Genomic DNA, 20,199 nt, shown 5'->3' with positions numbered 1-20,199 from the left:
CTTGTTCACGAGGGTCAGTTTGCTAGAGACACTGCGCATATTCTACGCTCTTTCCACAGGACGGCGAAGTGAGCTGAACAGGTGATTTTGTAAACCTTCAATACACTGGAGTTGCAGTAAAACATTATTTTGGCTGTGTTTACTGGCAAGCAAACCATATAGCAGTATAGATCAGTAGACTGTATAAAACATATGGAACGTACTACACAGGAGAAAATAATGTATCGCGAGAAAACAGCATACTACGTACCATTTTGATGTATTTATTTTTATTCAACCTTTATTTTGCATCAGCATAAGCAGGGCGGCAGATAGACTAGAGGCTTTGGGCCAGTAATCGAAAGGTTGCCAGATCAAATCCCCGAGATGAAAAATTAAAAATCTGTTCTGCCCCTGAACAAGGAAGTTAACCCACTGTTCCTATGCTGTCTTTGTAAATAAGAATTTGTTCTTAACTGACTTGCCTAGTTAAATAAAAGAAAAATGCGTTAACGTACTAGTCGGAACTGGGACATTCGGAAATGTCAGACTTGCTAACCGGTTGTAGTTTATACACGTGCCGCGTTAAACCAGTTAACAAGTCGGACATTTCTGAGTACTGTAGTTCCGACTCGCACTCAAACGCAGTTTACACACGGGGGTTAGTTGGGATTTTCATGTATTCTTTTGTAATGGAAATGCTAGAGCTGGTGCCATCAAGCTTCAGATATGTCATATTTACATAATTTTATAGCTGGATCATGTTGAGTTATCTCAGTAATAAAGTTGGAGCTGCCAGAAAGAAATACGATGTGGTAAGTAAATAAAATAACTGTCAAATGGTGCGAAAATTAAATAACTGCACTGCAATGCTATATACGTATATTTTAGCCCTGTAAACTGTCTGGAACATAGACCAATGATCCGAGGCTCCCGAGTGATACAGTGGTCTCTCAGCGCTAGAGGTGTCACTACAGACCCTGGTTCGATTCCAGGCTGTATCACAACCGGCCGTGATTGGGAGTCCCATAGGGCAGCGCACAAATTGCCCAGCGTTGTTAGGATTTGGCAGGGGTAGGCCATCATTGTAAATAAGAATTTGTTCTTAACTGACTTGCCTAGTTAAATATATACACTTTTTAAAAAAAAACTAATTCCAATCCTGCTCTAATTGGGAGCTTCATGCAATGTCAGTCAGTCACATCTTAGACATGAGTAGACTTGAATGGGGCAATGTGCTTGGGACTCAAGAAAAACGCATAGAAGTGAACTCGATAGTGCAGTATAAATACAGGACACCTGATGATGCATGTGGTATAGCTATATGTACATTTGATTCCCCTTATGTCAAGTATTACACTGTACCCAAACCGGCTGCCATCGTGCGCAAATAGATTTTGTGCCCCCACAAACATGATCAAGACACGCAGGTTAAAATATCAAAACTAACTCAGAACCAATTATATGAATTTGGGGACAGGCCAAAAAGCATTAAACATTTATGGAAATTTAGCTAGCTAGCTAACTTGTCCTATTTATCTAGCTTGCTGTTGCTAGCTAATTTGTCCTGGGATATAAACATTGAGTTGTTATTTTACCTGAAATGCACAAGGTCCTCTACTCCGACAATTAATCCACACATAAAACGGTCAACTGAATCATTTCTAGTCATCTCTCCAAAGTCCAGGCTTTTTCTTCTTTGAACTTAATATGGTGATTGGCATCTAAACTTTCATAGTATTACCACAACAACCGACAACACAGTTCGTCTTTCAATCACCCACGTGGGTATAACCAATGAGGAGATGGCACGTGGGTATCTGCTTCTATAAACCAATGAGGAGATGGGAGAGGCAGGACTTGTAGCGGGATCTGCGTCACAAATAGAACTGACTTCTATTTTAGCACTTGGCAACGCAGACACTCGTTGACACGCGTGAGCAGTGTGCGTGCAATAATTGAATAATACAGATATCTACATTTATTTTGCAATGCTCGCGCACGCGATGCCAGCAGTATAGTCAGGGTATAACGCTTCGAACACACCGACAGTGTCATTGCATTTTGGTACACCAGAATTACATTAATTTCCATTGAAACGCTGCGTTTGCCTTGCAGCATTGCGTTGCAGAGGCAGTGCGTTCGGTGTGGTGCATACGTTGGATTTATCGAACATATGCATTGTATGCGCAGACGGCTTGACAGAAATGGTAGCAGAAGGTGAATGTTGAACTTCTGTTGCATACATATCCAGATGATGCTTCATACTATTTTGCACAATTACGCTGTCGAAGCGTAACGATGATTATGCAGTTGTGGTACACAGATACTATACTATCCCTAATTTCTGGCACAAGAAGGAGCTCAGAGAAATATGGTACTTATCTTTGTCTTTGAATCTCCTCTTGGGCAGTACCCTACCATGTACAGTGACAAGGAGCAGGTGTTCAACTGCATCCAGAGGGCCCACCAGAACACACTAGAGGTGTAACCTCAGTGGCTTGTGTTCCAGACCATTGCAGCTCTTGTCTATCCAGTACATATCCACATTAACCAACATTACCAGGTTACATCACTTATACTGTCACACACATTGGTTTCACATACACTTTCAGAAACCTGTCTCGCATTTTGCATGCTACTGCCTCACAGAGCATCTCTACCTAGTTGAATATAATTATTTTGTCAACTCATACACAGTGCACTTTTGACCTTATTCCTGTGTTAATACTGATAGATATTAACACTTCTAATAGAAGGTTTATCACCACAGTGTCATTTTTTGATAATAAGCAGGGGTGAAAGTAGATGTAATTTCTTCCCAGTACGGGACCTCCTAGGTATGCACGTGCTTAATCATCAAATTACATGTAGAATCCCTATTAATTCAATAGGATCTCTGTGGGCCTTGTCATAAAGATTTGGATTTTAATTTAAAAAATGTATTACCTTTTTATTATGATGTATCACCCGGCTACCATCTAGAAGGCGGAGACAGTACAGGTGCATCAAAGCTGGGACGGAGAGACTAGAAGCTGTTTTTCCATCTCAATGCCATCAGACTGTTAAGTAGTCACCACTAGCCGGCCTCTGCCCAGTACCTTATCCTTTACTTAGATTTGTGTGTATTAGGTAGTTGTTGTGGAATTGTTAGATAGCTTTTAGATATTGCTGCTCTGTCGGAACTAGAAGCACAAGCATTTCGCTACACTCGCAATAACATCTGCTAACCATGTGTACTGTATGTGACCAATAACATTTTATTTTATGGCACAGGTAGGTCCCGTGTGGCTCAGTTGGTAGAGCATGGCGCTTGCAACGCCAGGGTTGTGGGTTCATTCCCCACGGGGGGACCAGGATGAATATGTATGAACTTTCCAATTTGTAAGTCGCTCTGGAAAAGAGCGTCTGCTAAATGACTTAAATGTAAATGGTACCAGCTGGCTACCACCCGGTACTCTACCCTGCACCTTAGAGACTGCTGCCCTATCTACATAGTCATTGAACACTGGTCACTTTAATAAAATGTACATACTGTTTTACCCACTTCATATGTATATGCTGTCTTCTAGCCAAGACTCATCCTATATAACTACTGCTGTACACACCTTTTCCATTCATATAATGTCTATACACATAAGTAAGCAATGTGGCTGTGGGAGTGCCATGCCATGTTCTCTGGATGATAATTGACAGCCCTGTCTGTGTTGCATTGATCTGTCCTCTTTACACACCCAACAGCACATACCAATAAGGGCCACATCTCACTGGCGTTGCAACAAAATGATTCAGCATCTTCTCAGTTGTACAGTTTATTGACTATTGCTCTCTGTCCTACTTCCCTCACTCTGTTTCCCCTTTATTCTGTTAACCAATCACTCATCCCTCCACCTCTCAGACTTCTGCAGCTGTGCTGGGAGCAATCTAGGTCACCAGCAGGTTCTCCTATGCCTGGGGTTACTACACTGGAGGTAAGACAATCTTTTGCAATGAGATTGCACATCATGACACCAACACCTCCCTTTGTTTATTACTTTTGAGACAGTTTCTGAGTCACAGGGCATGAGTGAAAATGGTTGGACTCCCAAGGCACTCCTTCTAGAGTTGATATGCTTTTCAGCAACTTAAGTATTTCAGCGATATCTGAATTTTATTGTTATTGTAAACAATGGTATACCATTATGGAAAGTACTACAGCTGTATGTTATGAAAATGTCATGCAAAAAGTTATGATTATCAGGCATTTGTTTTAACCTTCCATTCCATGTACTGACAACATGATCTTAATAAAGATTAATGTAAACATTGTCAGAAACGTTATTTATATCATATATCATGGTATACATTCTGATGCTCTAGTCATGATATATTTTTCCAAAGTGTAGAAAAATAAAGAAAAGAAAGCAAGTAATTTGACACTTGTGATCTCTCATGTGACTGTCTCATGGAAATGGAAAGTCATGGAACAATCCTCCAACCAATGGTTTCCCCTCTACTATGCCAGAGAGATGCAGACAGTGAGTGGTTACAGTAGCTTACACTGTATGCCCACTGGCCCATAGTGATTATCCTGACTTAACATAGCTCTATGAATTCTCTTTTCAAAATGTTTTACTATTATTATAAAATAGTGCAATTAAAACGTACGTTTTATTTAAGTATTGTATTTCATCTACTGAATTGATGAACATGGAACAATCTATGGTGAGTACAGTACTGTGCCGATCTACAAAAAAATGCGCAACTGATGCTGGCATTGGCGCATCCAACATCAAAGAGGCGTGGAAAGTGAACTGAGCAGGCGCGTGTCTCAGCTCTCTCAGAATCAAAGTATAGGCTTATAAACGGCGTCTAGGGGTTCCATAACGAACCCCAAAAAGAAAAGGTAAATAACTCTGAATATTAGGTGACAGTATAATTTCTAATGTGTGTTTGTTATTGCCGTTGAGATGTTGTAGTTCGAGCTCCTGGGTCGTGCGTTGCCTCCCAACACAAAGGATCCTTCAAGGAAGGAAATGCTTTGAACAATGGACTGCGATCAAACCCACACATGGGAATGTCGCAGTATCGATTTATTTGAAACAATAATTATCTATCGATATATATACGTAAGTTATCATAATTAGTGTGATTCCTGAAAACGTTTGTTCGGGTGATTCTTCGTGTTTGAGAGCGTCAACATTGCTCTTTGTTAAATCCGCTCGAACAGACTTAACACAGGGATACGGGTAAAAATCATGTATCGCGTGTTAAATAGGTGAATCCTTAGCACTGAAAGATCGGGTATACTGAGCCGGGATCCTTGTGCGGTCCCTACCTAAACCCTAACATCAGAGTTGGGACGGCCCAAGGATCGATAGCAGACCCTTTTCAATTTAACAATAGTTTCCGCTGTCGCAGTTTTAAGCTGTTGGAAATATAGCTAGACTACATGTCCCATGAAGTCCTTGTAGTCCTAAAATACGGGAAACGAGTTATCTGATCGTTCAGCCATCCCTATGGGGAAATTAATGGCGAAAGAATAGGGTTTTGGAATAAACGCCGAAAAAAAGGTTTGAGGTTAACACAGGTTTAGGAGATTTTATACGTTTTGTTATCTGGGATAACAACAGTAAATTAACATGCCCTTTATGAATGTCGTAGCCTTTTGTGATTTTATAAATTATTCAAAATGCACACAGTGACGTTAGCTGATGAATATGATCTCGCAGAACATAACGTCTAAGATCTCCTAAACCTGTGTTTGCCGCAGACCTTATGTTTCGCGTTTATCAAATTTTCGCCATAGGCTTGGTGCAACGAACCATGGCAGTTGGTGCTTACAAAAATACGCCATTACTATGTCGCTCTATTAGAGGTCTTCACGGGTCTAACAGACCAGATATTCCGAGAAACGACCTGGGAGCAGGTCCAGGTCCTACATTTAGATTTTTGTCTCAGGTCTGATATAAATGGCACTTGTCTGGGTAAAAGTTATTTACTGACTGGACCCGATTTGGATCCTACCTCTGTTAATTTCATTTGTGAGGTGATGCCAACTGCGCAAGCTTCTTACCTGTGTAAGCCAATTGCGACTCAATACAATTTATTAAGAGTATAATGAAAAAAAGCCGAAAATGGGAATGTCCTCCTTGGGGAAAAGTTTTAAAAGTTTTAATATTGTAGTGGACAAAGATGAGGATAACGTAATCGGGCCAAGTGTACTGTGTGCAACTCGCTATTCAGGTTTGATGCAATTTTTTACTTTTATTTATTTACATTTTTTATTATTGTATGTCATTATTTTAGTCCTATTTACAAATCTAAACCAGTTATTTAAATATCCAAAAATAGTTCTGTTTCATTTTGTTGAGACATTTTCTAAAATAAGTTTATACTGTTTTTATTTTGTGCTCTGTATTTATTTTAAAATAGGTTAAAAGAAGACCTGTTGTGAAATTAATATCATTATCCTATTTCTGTCGTTTGTTGGGTAGGCCTACGGTAGGAACTTGCCGCCTTTGGTAATTGCTGCAATTATAGGCCTAGCCTGTTGAAAACGTTTCTGAAGGTTTAACCAGTTCTTTAAATATGCAATAAGTGTGTTTCATTCTGTTGAGTATTTTCTTTGGCCAAATTAAGGTTCAACTGTAATGTTTTTGCTGCAATATAATATAATTACGGGTAGGCCTACTATAGGGTTACTTGCACTCAATGAAAAAGCAGAGGGCTAGATGCAAAACTTAATTTAATGCCGCAATATAATAACCTGTTTGCATTTTCCCTATAAACAATGACTTAACTTTATTAGGGTAATATCAAAAGTAAGTTAAGAAACTTTTGAAGTTTTGGTGTGGTATGGCTATTACTAGGCTTAGCTAGTACAGTATGAAGGCAGTGCACACTGGCGCTCCAACTGACTCTGACAGTTGAATTTGAGGGGAGGAAGAATGTTTTAGGCATAGCAGAGTTACTCCTTTTAATCTAACAATCAGAGTTGGGGAGTAACAGATTACATGTAATCTGTTACATGTAAGGGATTACAAAAATGGTAACTAATCCGTTACGTTACCAGCAAAAATATTGTAATCGGATACTTTTGAAAAACTAGATGATTCATTTGAGGATTACTTTTAAATTCAGAAAGGATGTTTGACAGAATGCATGTTGGTGTCAGGAACATGATGCTGGCATGTCTTTTATCATTCTCTTGGTTTCTCTAGGGCTAGGCCTAAGCTATGGCTAGGCCTTTTTATATTTTATATATTAGTATCATACAGTGGATGCATAGGCTGATAGGTCTGTATGCATGCAATGACCAAATCTCTGACAGCTGAACCGTGAGGTAGACAATTATTGTTTTAGGAAAGTAAAAACCAATAAAACAATAGGCTATAAAGTTTTGAATTTGTTACACATCGAAACGCAACAGTTTTTTGTAATGTGTTATTGGCAGTTAAGGACATGTCACTGTGGATAGTTTGGCCAATATTGCTCGTTGATTGATGGTGCACAGTCTGAGGTTTCTTTATACTCTCGGATCTGAAAGGGTCTTCGGATCCGAACCTGCACTGGTCTGTTTTTCCCTGGGCTTTTTCAGAACGGGTATGACTGTCCACAGGTCCATTGGGAACGGGTCTCCATTTTTTAAATAAATACATTTATTACTGTCGGGTGGGAAAGCCAAGGATAGATTTTGGAACGGGTCCAACTTGTGAATATTTTAGTTGATTATTGTTTTAGCACTTGGTAATAATCTGTATTAGTGAATTGTTTTAAACTTGAATTGAATCACCATTTTGTTTTTATTCTGCACAACTGCATCAATTGTCAGATGAACCCGGTCTGTCTTGAGTCCTCTCTGAAACCTTTTATTTTATTGGGATTTTATTTGTTTTGAAGACCTTTACTCTGTATGCGTGGAGTGGTGCCTGGCATTTGTCATCTCACAAACTAGTGTCTGTGTCACGTTCGTCCTAGCGATGAGACCAAAGCGCAGCGGGATTTGAATACATCTTATTTAATGAAGAACACTGAACGAACTATACAAAAACAACAAAACGAACGTGAAGCTATATAATAATAGTGCTGGCACAGGCAACTAAACATAGACAATCACCCACGAAATACTCAAGGAATATGGCTGCCTAAATATGGTTCCCAATCAGAGACAACGATAAACAGCTGCCTCTAATTGAGAACTAATCTAGGCAACCATAGACATACAAAACACCTAGACTAGTAACAACCCCATAAACATACAAAAACCCTAGACAGGACAAAAAACATATCACCCTTGTCACACCCTGACCTAACCACAAATAATAAAGAAAACAAAGAATACTAAGGTCAGGGCGTGACACTCTGTGCAACATTTTACCAATTGCTTGATCAGAGTTTAGAATATTTTCTTGATGGGAAAAGTTAATTTATTCACTGTGCAGGAATTATACATGAACTGTAATTAGCTACCCAGCTGTAATAGTCAACTCCATCCCTGCATGTGTCTGTTACTCTTTAACCCAGGTCCTTTTCCCTTCACTTTTCAGCTCAGAACCATGTCAGGGTTTTTGGACAGCGTCCGGTGCGGAGACTGCGAGTGCAATGTGGACTGGGGAGAGAGGCGAAACACCATGGCATCTATAGCTGCTGGAGTCTTGGTAGGTTCTACTCTGCTATTACATTTGAAAACTTTAGATCACTGTAAAGAGGAAAAAGCGGTGGCATATTGCCTAAATCTTAATCCATATTCTTGCAGTTTTTCACTGGTTGGTGGATAATCATTGATGCAGCTGTGAAATATCCAGATGAGGCGGTCTTCCATCATGCCTATCACACCTGTGGAGTCATCGCTACTGTGGCTTTTCTCATGTAAGTCATGCTGTGTTGGGAATGTGTCAGACAGGTTTGGGGTCAGTCCCATTTTAATTCAGGAATTATCTGTTCAAATCTTCCTTAAATACATTTAACTATTTCAACTTTTGTCTTTGGTACCTATCTAGGATCAATGCTGTCTCGAATGGCCAGGTGAGAGGGGACAGCTACAGTGAAGGTTGCATTGGGCAGACAGGTATGTGTATGAGAGAAAATAAGTTAGGATTTGGCTCTAAATGCAGATTGATATAGATAAGTTCAGCTCTGAGTGGTATTGCTCGCTGTATATGTTTGTATTTTTTTGACCTCTGCAGTAACATGATTTACCTAATTCTGGGGGCCCAGTTTTTGACTTCTTGCTATAAGAATACACACACAGATATATACACCCACCCACATACAGTTGAAATAAGATAGAGCTTCAGTCACGAATGAATCCCTCCCAACTCTTTGTATCACTGATTGCAGGAGCTCGTGTGTGGCTCTTCATTGGCTTCATGCTGGCGTTCGGCTCTCTCATCGCTTCCATGTGGATCCTGTTTGGAGGCTTCGTAGTGCCCAGTAAGTCCAGCATGCCCACTGAGCATCTGCTTGTTGTTATGTACCCCAAACAAACAGCTCATCGACATTGAACCGTCACTGTGCAAAACATTGTAAACAATGATAAAGGTATTTTTTATGTTTACAGAGAAACCTGTTGTATATCCTGGTATTGCGGTTTTCTTCCAAAATGCATTCATTTTCTTTGGGTAAGTATTACGTTTTATTTATGTTTGACCATATTATTATAGAACACAATGTCTACGCTAGTTATTTTCTCTAAATAAACCCCCAATCTTTTCCTCCAGGGGCTTGGTGTTTAAGTTTGGACGCACTGAAGACTTGTGGCAGTAATGGTTTCTGTCAACTGTCATACTATCTGTTCTCTTGTTGTATGAGACAGTAGTGTACGCTTTGGCCTGTCAAAACACTACCTTCCATCTTTCAAGTGTTAGAAAATATTAACTTTATATAATGACTTTATATTTTTGCTTTTTAGATTAACTTGTTTAATTTATAATTAGGTTGGTTGTTGCTGTACAAATGTACATTTTACTAAAGCATCATTTGCAGTTCATGTTTTAATTCAATGTTCTTTTCTTTTGAATTCTTGTAATGGGATCTCGGTGTCTTTTCACTCCAAATGTGTGGAGCCATTCTGTTACAATAATTTACTACCTTCCATTATTTATCTTGGAAACCGTGCAAAATAATAAATGAGCCGATTATTATTATAATTTTTTTTTTCAATACACATTTGTACACTAATAATGTTTAGAAATATTTTTCTTTCTGATGAGGGCATACATCAGAGGGGGGGAACATGACACATCTATGGGAGGGTTAGTCTTGTAAATAGCCTATTTTCTTACTATACATTTACTGATAATAAGAATTTAACCTTGAATGTGGGCAATTTGTCTTCCCTATTGTTGAGATGTGGGGTCTGTAATTAAGCCATTCTACTGAACCATAATCTGATGGTTCATAACTCAAGGTGGAGTTTAAAGGAGGAATTTGGTTTCGATGCTCTGACCACCATCTCTGTTTGACTGCAATGCGTATACATTTACAGTACTTGTATAGTAACCAAACTGAGATCACTGAACCTGAACAACTATGGCAGCATTAAATAGAAAATGTAAAACAAGTGTGAGATGAGTCTTTATGCACAGCTCTCACAGTTCAATTTCTCTTCTCTTTGCTAATATTTGAAGTTTGACTCACACAAAACAATCACAATGGTATATTACAGTGCAGTTTTCACATACTAAGAAATAACAAAAAAAAGTAATTTTGAGATTCATGGGAATATTGTATGGTTGAAATTATACATTGCATCTCTGGAGACCTTTTAGTCTCCTTGTTATCTTCCAACATCTCAATTTGGCACCGCTAGGTTGGGAAACTGCAAAATAATGATTTGGGTTAGACAGCATAACTTCAAGAGGCACAAATGTATTGCTTGATAATAAACTGCATGGATAAAAAAAAAAAACTAAATTAATTGTTTGATAAACAGAGCATTCACTCACCATTGATTACTTTGTTTATCAGTAACTTAATGCAGAGTTTTCCAAACTCCTCGGGAACCCAAGGGGTGCGTGGCTGACTCAAATATTCAACTAATCAAGTTTTGATCATTTGAATCAGCTGTGTAGTGTTAGGGCAAAAAACAAAACATCCACCCTTTGGGGTTCAGAGGACCGAGTTTGGGAAAAGTTGCCTTAATGTATCGGGATCCCAAGGTTGATATCAGTGCATACGCAAATCCAATTGTTATACTTACCCATTACAGAGAACGGTCTATTTTCTCATGCTGTTGCTTGGATCCCTGTCGGTACAGGACCCATGACATCAGTCCAAAGAAGGCCCTAAAGATGTGGAGCAGCATGATGGTATTCAAAAACCACACCTAAACAGACACCGGACCATCGGTGTACAGTCTAAAAACACAAATTATCAGCTGTAGGCTTACCTTTAGGAATGTCTGAAGTAGCCAGCTATGGAGCACAATCCCTGAGACCTCCAGCAGGGCAATACAGAGGAGATGGACAGGATTGGTATTCCTAAGGACAGCACCTATAGCAATGAGGGAGGATGCTGTGCACATCTCTACAACCAAGCTGGCCCAAACACAGAAAAGGGGTTCAATATCTATGATATCTGTTTCCAACATATAATGCATGAATATAGACGTTTTAACAAAAAATAAATTGGCAGGTAAAACAATCTGGGACCTTTAGGTAAATGTTTTCAAATCTCAAAATGTTTCTAATGTTCAGATGAGTCCATCTCCCACGAAATCTGTTTAGTTTAGATCCAACTACAGAGAATGCTGCAATGCCAGATGAATAAAAAGATAATGGGAAAAAAAGCTTATTTTAGATGTTGCCTATCTTTCCCATACACTTCAACTATGATTTATTTATTGACCTTATCATATTTATCCAGATCTTTCCTCTGTGATACAAAGACTCAACGCCGTACAGAATAATTACCCACTGGACAGCCATGGCTGCCACCAGGAGGGTAAATCCTGTGCCACTGAAGCTGTACTGCACCAGCAATGTGGCCAGAAAGTCAAAACCCAATAATACATCATAACGTTAACATCCTGGAACTTTTTGAGGAGAGAGGGGACACATAATGTCACAGAAAGGAAATAGTGTGTATCACTAGTCTTGTGAGCCTATAGCCTGCTCAATAAGCCCCTAATGCATTATGTTGATAAATAGAGCTTAATTGTCTTGTTACCCCACACAAAAAGTTTGTGTATTACTAACCACCGAAACGGTGTACAATGCAGCTAGCCATTATGTGGGAAGCCTTTGGGAGGCTTTACCGGCCTTAACAAGTCCACCTGCAACCTCGCTGTCCAAGTCAGAGAAAGCACTTATCACTTCTAACCAGTGTTGGCAGTCTCTCTCTCTCTCTCTCTCTCTCTCTCTCAACTAGCAGTGGCTTGGATGGTTGATGTCCTTGATGATCTTTTTGGCCTTCCTGTGACATCGGGTGCTGTAGGTGTCATGGAGGGCAGGTAGTTTGCCACTGGTGATGCGTTGTGCAGACCGCACCACCCACTGGAGAGCCTTGCGGTTGAAGGCGGTGCAGTTGCTGTACCAGGCTGTGATACAGCCCGACAGGATGCTCTCGATTGCGCATCTGTAAAAGTTTGTCAGGGTTTTGGGTGACAAGCCAAATTTCTTCAGCCTCCTGAGTTTGAAGAGGCGCTGTTCAGCCTTCCTCACCACGCTGTCTGTGTGGGTGGACCATTTCAGTTTGTCTGTGATGTGTACGCAGAGGAACTTACAACTTTCCACCTTCTCCACTGCTGTCCTTTCAATGTGGATAGGGGGGTGCTCCCTCTGCTGTTTCCTGAAGTCCCCGATCATCTCCTTTGTTTTGTTGACGTTGAGTGAGAGGTTGTTTTCCTGAAACCACACTCCGAGTGCCCTCACTTCCTCCGTGTAGGCTGTCTCGTCGTTGTTGGTAATCAAGCCCACTACTGTTGTGTCGTCTGCAAACTTGATGATTGAGTTGGAGGCGTGCATGGCCACGCAGTCGTGGGTGAACAGGGAGTACAGGATGGGGGCTGAGCACGCACCCTTGTGGGGCCCCAGTGTTGAGGGTCAGCGAAGTGGAGATGTTGTTTCCTACCTTCACCACCTGTGTGCGGCCCGTCAGAGTCCAGGACCTAATTGCACAGGGTGGGGTTGAGACCCAGGGCCTCCAGCTTGATGATGAGCTTGGAGGGTACTATGGTGTTAAATGCTGAGCTGTAGTCAATGAACAGCATTCTTACATAGGTATTCCTTTTGGCCAGATGGGATAGGGTAGTGTGATGGCGATTATGTCGTCTGCGGACCTGTTCGGGCGGTATGCAAACTGAAGTGGGTCTAGGGTGGCCGGTAAGGTGGAGGTGATATGATTCTTGACTAGTCTCTTAAAGCACTTCATGATGACAGAAGTGAGTGCTACGGGGTGGTAGTCATTTAGTTCAGTTATCTTTACCTTCTTTGGTACAGGAACAATGGTAGCAATCTTGAAGCATGTGGGGAGAACAGATTGGGATAGGGAGCGATTGAATATGTCCGTCTGGGCCCAGTGGGATGAGCTTTCAACTGTCTTACCCATCAGAACCTAAAAAAAAAGCTTGTTAATAATCCATTGTTTGTAAACAATGTAATTGTAAACACTATAGCCTCAAAACATGGTTCAAACTATCATTTTGATTTCATGGATGTTCAGTGCTTGCATCTATATCGCTGTCTATGAATTGGAGAGTGGTTACATTTCTCTAGCCTCATCCCTCAGCTGTTTACCAAAACAGTATTGGGAGACCGTTGTTGATGTTTGAAATGCATATTGCCCCTTAAAAACAAAGATATCCCCAAAGCATGTTTTAGTAAGACATTTATTGGTTTCATCAAAATGAATATTTCTCTCGAATTCTACTCCTGTCCACCATCTCTCCAAAACAGCACATTAGATTTGTTCCGCAACTCACTTTAGTAATAGTTGGTGAATGCATGTTGTTTAGTTTACATTTTGTTCAATGTAAACATAAAAAACAAATACTAGTTTTAATCCCGTCTGTAAGAAATAGAGCAGAGGCGGCAGTCGAGAGCAGAGACTCGATGCATATTGGGCAGCCATTGGGCGTGTCTAACTAAAAATGACCAAATGGTGCCAAAACAGAATTGTTTCTGCTGCCGCCGGGCAACCCTTTCTACGCACAACCAGAATGTCCGGTTGACGAGGAAGTGCAGCTACTATACCCGGGGGTCTGGCCAGGGGTGGGGACCCTCTGTTTTATTTTGTTTATGTTTACAAGTCATCTATGTAAAATGTCAACACTGCTGCAGGTGTTTGGGCCATCCATGTTTGGAAAGTAAATCCTGAGCCACTAAAACTGTACCGCACCAGCAATGTGGCTAGAAAGCCCAAACCCAGAATCACCATAACGTTAACATCCTGGAAAGAGGGGACACATAACATGTCACAGAAGGGAAAGTAAATATGGGAAACACATTGCGTATCACTAGTCTTGTGAGCCTGAGAACCTATCGCCTGCCCAATAAGCACCTATTACCTTTGCATTGTCTTGTGTTGCCCCACACAGTTTTTTGTTGTCCCACACAAAGTTTGTGTATCACTGACCACTAACCGTACACAATGACGCTACCCGTGTGGGAACCAAGCAAACCGGGAACATTCTCATTAATGTTTAGTTAGGGTTTTATCCAACATTAGAATTATAACATCCCAAAATGTTTGATGACAAAATGTTATTTAAATATCCTTAGAATGTTCTCCTTATATTTCTAAATATGTTCCCAGCAAACCAAAATTGGTGCTGTGAAAGTTCCCAGAACATTCGTTAGGTTGCGGCAAATCTTCATAACACAAAAACTGTCCAGTCGTTTCGATGATTATACAATGTTTGTATAAAACATTCGCTTGATGTTGCAAGAACGTTCCCAGAAGACATTTTGTCTGTTATTTAAAAGGTGCTCAGAATGTTTCATTAGGTCGTGGGAACAGTCTCGTGGGAACATTGTGGGGACAATGCGGATTGTCCAGTTGTGTGAATGATTTTATAATGTTTATTTTAGGGTGCAAAAAACATTCACCTGATGCTACAAGAACGTTCCCAGAACACATTTATGTTCCTAAAAAGTTCCTAAAACATTTCTTTAGGTTGTGGGAACAGTGTGGGGATATGACAAGAGATAGGTTCCCAAAACACTAAAACTGTCCAGTTGTGCTGACATTCAAATAATGTTTGTGTCAGGGGACACAAAAAATTGCTTTGATGATGCAAGAATGTTGACAGAACAGCCTTTTGGAGTTCTTTAAAGGTTCACAGATTATGTAATTAGGTTGTGGGAACAGTGTGGGTACATTACAAGAGATAGCTTCCCCAAACACAAAATATGAATGTGATGACATTCATACAATGTTTAAGTTAGGCTGCACAGGACATTCACTTAATGTTATAAGAATTTGGACAGGGCCTCCAGAGTGGCACAGGGGTCTAAGGCACTGCATTGAAGTGTTGCAGTATCACTACAGCCTGGGGTTCACAACCGGCCGTGACCAGGAGTCCCATAGGGTGGCGTACAATTGGCCCAGTGTCGTCCGGGTTAGGGGAGGGTTTGGCCGAGGGGGCTTTACTTGGCTCATCGCGCTCTAGCGACTCCTTGGGCTGGGCGCCTGCAGGCTGACCTTGGTCATAAGTTGAACTGTGGTTCCTCCGACACATAGGTGCAGCTGGCTTCCAGGTTAAACGAGCGAGTGTTAAGAAGCACGGCTTGGTGGGTCATGTTTCCGAGGATGCATGACTCGAACTTCACATCTCCCGAGCCCTTTGGGGAGTTGCAGCGACGAGACAAGATTGTAATTATGAAAAAGGGGGTAAAAAAATTATTACAAAAAATAGAAATGTTCACAGAACATTTAGTCGAAGTTCTTTAAAGATTCCAACATTTAATGAAGTTATGGGAGTTGTCTGGGATGTTGCAAGAATGTTCTTGTGATTTTCACATATTTTACTTACGAGGTTGCACAGAACAGTCCCACAATTTCCAAATAAGTCTGTTTGATGACATTTATAGCATATTTGTTAAAGGTTTAACATAATATTCCATTAATGTTCACACAATATACATTTGACCTTGTCTTGGTGGTTCTCAGAACATTTCAAGAACATGTTATATTTAAGTTGACCTAATATTACCACAACATTCGCAGCATGAACATTTCTAGTTCCTTAAAGCATAAGAAAGCAGATTGGATTACATCCAGATTTAATGGCAATTTCCATTTGAGGATTGTAGGCCCACTACAAAGTGATATACAGCAGACACACATGGCATTTCATTTTATTCATAGGACATTTGAACAACATTTAATCATAAAAACCCAACCACAAAGAAGGACACCTATTGGTAGATGGATAAAAAAAAGCAGGCATTGAATATCGCTTTGAACATGGTGAAGTTATTAATTACACTTTGGGTGGTGTATCAATACACCCAGTCACTACAGAGATACAGGCGTCCTTCCTAACTCAGTTGCCGGAGAGGAAGGAAACCGCTCAGGGATTTCACCATAAGGCCAATGGTGACTTTAAAAAAGTCACAGAGTTTAAAGGCTGTGATAGGAGAAAACTGAGGATGGATCAACAACCTTGTAGTTACTTCCCAATGCTAACCTAATTGACAGAGTTGATAGAAGGAAGCCTGTACAGAAAACAAATATTCCAAAACATGCATCCTGTTTGCAACAAGGCACTAAAGTAAAACTGCAAACAAACGTGGCAAAGCCATTAACTTTTTGTCCTGAATACAAAGTGTTATGTTTGGAGCAAATCCAACGCAACACATTACTGAGTACCACTCTCCATATTTTCAAGCATAGTGGTGGCTGCATCATGTTATGGGTATAATTTTAATCTTTAAGGACTGGGGAATTTTTCAGGATAAAAAGAAACGAGATGGAGCTAAGCACGGGAAAAATCCTAGAGGAAAACCTGGTTCAGTCAGCTTTCCACCAGACACCAGGAAATTTATTCATCTTTTAGCAGGACAATAACCTAAAACACAAGGCAAAAATGACACTGGAGGTGCTTACCAAGAAGACAGTGAATGTTCCTGAGTGGCCGAGTTACAGTTTTGACTTAAATCTACTTAAAAATCTATGGCAAGACATGAAAATGGTTGTCTAGCAATGATCAACAACCAATTTGACAGCTTTAGGAAAAAAAAAAAAAAAAAAAAAGGGCAAATGTTGCACATTCCAGTTGTAGAAAGCTCTGAGAGACTAACCCAGAAAGAATCACAGCTGTAATCACTGACAAAGGTGCTTCTACAAAGTATTGACTCAGGAGTGAGGCAACTACATTTGGAATACGTTATGGGGTATGAATACTTTCTGAAAGCACTGCGTGTATTAAAGTAATCAAACGTTTAGTACTTGGTCCCATATTCCTAGCAAAGGGTCAATTTAGCTAGCTACTGCAGGACACCAACACAAGCGAAACAGACAAATTTTTCTGCAAAATTATGTTTTGCTTAGGAAGTGATTTGATTGGTGTCAAGTCAAATCCAAAAACTGTCCGCCTTTGTGGGGCGTTTTACTGCACCAGGACAACCCACAGTTGAGCTCTGCCCAATGCTGTTTGGCTAATGCTATACTCTTTTGGTCCAGACAGCATCAGATTTTTCAGGGTTACATATACTGAGACAGAGGGGTACTGTTTCCCTCGCTCAGATGATTTCTCTGGTGAGATTCAGCCACTTGTGAATTGACGGAAAATTATGAAAACACAGAGAGACAAAAGAGTAATTATTTAATAATAAATACAAAAAATTGGTCAAATAATTGGGGAAGCCTGGCTGCCCTTGACATCCATTAATACACAACACTGCATCTGAATGGCAAACATGCACAATCCAAGTCTCAATCCTTCTTCAACATGTCTCCTCCCCTTCATCGACACTGATTGCAATTAATTCACCTGGTCAGTCTGTCATGGAAAAAGCTCATAATGTTTTGTACACTTAGTGTTTATCCTGCCTAGTGGTAAGCGCTGTTGATTTTTGCCATGAGAATAGTTTTTTGACTATTCAGCTAACCATCCTAAAATCTCATTAGAAATGGGGTGTTTTTGGTGTAACGTTATAGGCCTACTATGCTACGGTATTATATTCAGTTCTGTTATATAAAATGCTAATGAATCATTATGTGATCTTGCGAGACATTGATTCAGCTTTGATCTAACTTTACTAAACAAGCACCATTATGAGAAGTGATAATTGTCTACAATGAACAAAAATATAAAACACATGTAAAGTCCCATAAATATTTCATATGCATAAAAATCTTATTTCTCTCAAATATTGTGCACAAATTTGTTTACATCCCTGTTAGTGAGCATTTCTCGTTTGCCAAGATAATCCATCCACCTGACAGGTGTGGCATATCAAGAACCTGATTAAACAGCATGATCATTACACAAGTGCACCTTGTGCTGATGACAATAAAAGGCCACTCTAAAATGTGCTCTTTTGTCACACAACACAATGCCACAGATGTCAAGTTGAGGAAGTGTGTAATTGGCATGCTGACTGCAGAAATGTCAACCAGAGCTATTGCCAGAGAATTGAACGTTAATTTCGCTACCATAAAGCACCTCCAACGTCGTTTTAGACCAAGCAGACCACGTGTATGGCGTTGTGTGGGAAAGCGGTTTGCTGATGTAAACTCTATGAACAGAGCCCCCCTTGGTGGAGTTATGGTATCGGCAGGCATAAGCTACGGACAACGAACACAATTGCATTTTATTCGATGACAATTTGAATACACAAAGATACAGTGCATTCGGAAAGTATTCAGACCCCTTGACTTTTTCCACAGCTTAATTTTTTCTAGCCTTATTCTAAAATGTATTCAATAATTTTTTCCCCTCATCAATCTACACACAATACCCCATAATGGCAAAGCGGAAACAGATTTTTAGAGCCATGAGGTCAAAGGAATTGTCCTTAGAGCTTTGAGACAGGATTGTATCAAGTCACAGATCTGGAGAAGGGTAACAAAAAATGTCTGCAGCATTGAAGGTCCCCAAGAACACAGTGGCCTCCATCATTCTTAAATGGAAGAAGTTTGGAACCACCAAGACCTAGAGATGGCTGCCTGGCCAAACTGAGCATTCGGGGGAGAAGGGCCTTGGTAACCCAATGGTCATTCTGACAGAGCTCCAGAGTTCCTCTGTGGAGACGGGAGAACTTCCAGGACATCCCCCTCTGCAGCACTACACCAATCAGGCCTTTATGGTAGAGTGGCCAGACGGAAGTCACTCATCAGTAAAAGGCACATGGAGTTTGCCAAAAGCCACCTAAAGGAATCTCAGACCATGAGAAACAAGATTTTCTGGTCTGATGAAACCAAGATTGAACTCTTTGGCCTGAATGCCAAGCGTCACGTTCGGAGGAAACCTGGCACCATCCCTGCGGTGAAGCATGGCGGTGGCAGCATTATGCTGTGGGAATTCTTTCAGAGGTAGGGACTGGGAGACTAGTCAGGATCGAGGGAAAGATGAACGGAGCTAAGTACAGAGAGATCCTTGATGAAAACCTGCTCCAGAATACTCAGCACCTCAGACTGGGGTGAAGGGTCACCTTCCAACAGGACAACGACCTAATTTTTATACATTTTCTAACATTTCTAAAAACCAGTTTTTGCTTTGTCGTTATGGGGTATTGCGTGTAGATTGATGACGGAAAAAACTATTTTATCAATTTTAGAATAAGGCACCCCAGTCTGAGGTCCTAAAGTAACTAAATGTGGAAAAAGTCAAGGGGTCTGAATACTTTACGAATGCACTGTACATATAGCTTAATATCATTGCACTGTTTGTGAGGAGAGATTTATTGTAAAAAGGCATTTTATTGTATTGTGTAACGTACACGCTGTATCATAAATAAACTTTGATTTCATTATCTTGAACACATGGCTACAGTATACCCTATTACAGAATAAAAGAAAACAGAGGTGAACTATCAATTCATAGAATTTATTTGAATAGATGCTATCAAATCAATTGACCAAGTAGTGATCATAAATAGTTTCTATCGCAGGAAATTAAAAAGTAAATGTTTTCAAAAATATAAATAGTAAAGTACAGATACCCCCCAAAAATGTACTTAAGTAGTACTTTAAATTATTTTTACTTAAGTACTTTACACCACTGCCTAAATGCATTATTATCGCCAACTTGGCCCAATTCACATTTCCAAATGCCAACCTGACATACCAAGC

General features: G+C 40.2%; 1 protein-coding gene across 2 annotated transcripts; it reads left to right on the top strand.

Annotated features, from left to right (window-relative positions):
* Nucleotides 1-11: 11 nt before the first annotated feature.
* On the top strand, nucleotides 12-10,522 carry LOC129812762 (transmembrane protein 50A). Of its 2 annotated transcripts, XM_055864607.1 has the most exons (8): nucleotides 12-81; nucleotides 3,878-3,950; nucleotides 8,508-8,618; nucleotides 8,717-8,829; nucleotides 8,961-9,028; nucleotides 9,301-9,393; nucleotides 9,521-9,581; nucleotides 9,681-10,522. In XM_055864607.1, the coding sequence occupies exons 2-8, from the start codon at nucleotides 3,927-3,929 to the stop codon at nucleotides 9,724-9,726; spliced, it is 516 nt and encodes a 171-aa protein (XP_055720582.1). In that variant the 5' UTR covers nucleotides 12-81; nucleotides 3,878-3,926; the 3' UTR covers nucleotides 9,727-10,522. The 2 variants fall into 2 exon arrangements, with proteins under 2 accessions (XP_055720582.1, XP_055720583.1); XM_055864608.1 differs by lacking the exons at nucleotides 12-81; nucleotides 3,878-3,950 and adding an exon at nucleotides 4,737-4,864.
* The last annotated feature ends 9,677 nt before the right edge of the window (nucleotides 10,523-20,199 follow it).

This window comes from Salvelinus fontinalis, chromosome 16 (genome assembly GCF_029448725.1).
Source record: "Salvelinus fontinalis isolate EN_2023a chromosome 16, ASM2944872v1, whole genome shotgun sequence".
Taxonomy (NCBI): domain Eukaryota; kingdom Metazoa; phylum Chordata; class Actinopteri; order Salmoniformes; family Salmonidae; genus Salvelinus; species Salvelinus fontinalis.
The sequence above is the reverse complement of the archived record's forward strand: the minus strand, read 5'-3'. Positions and strand labels throughout refer to the sequence as shown.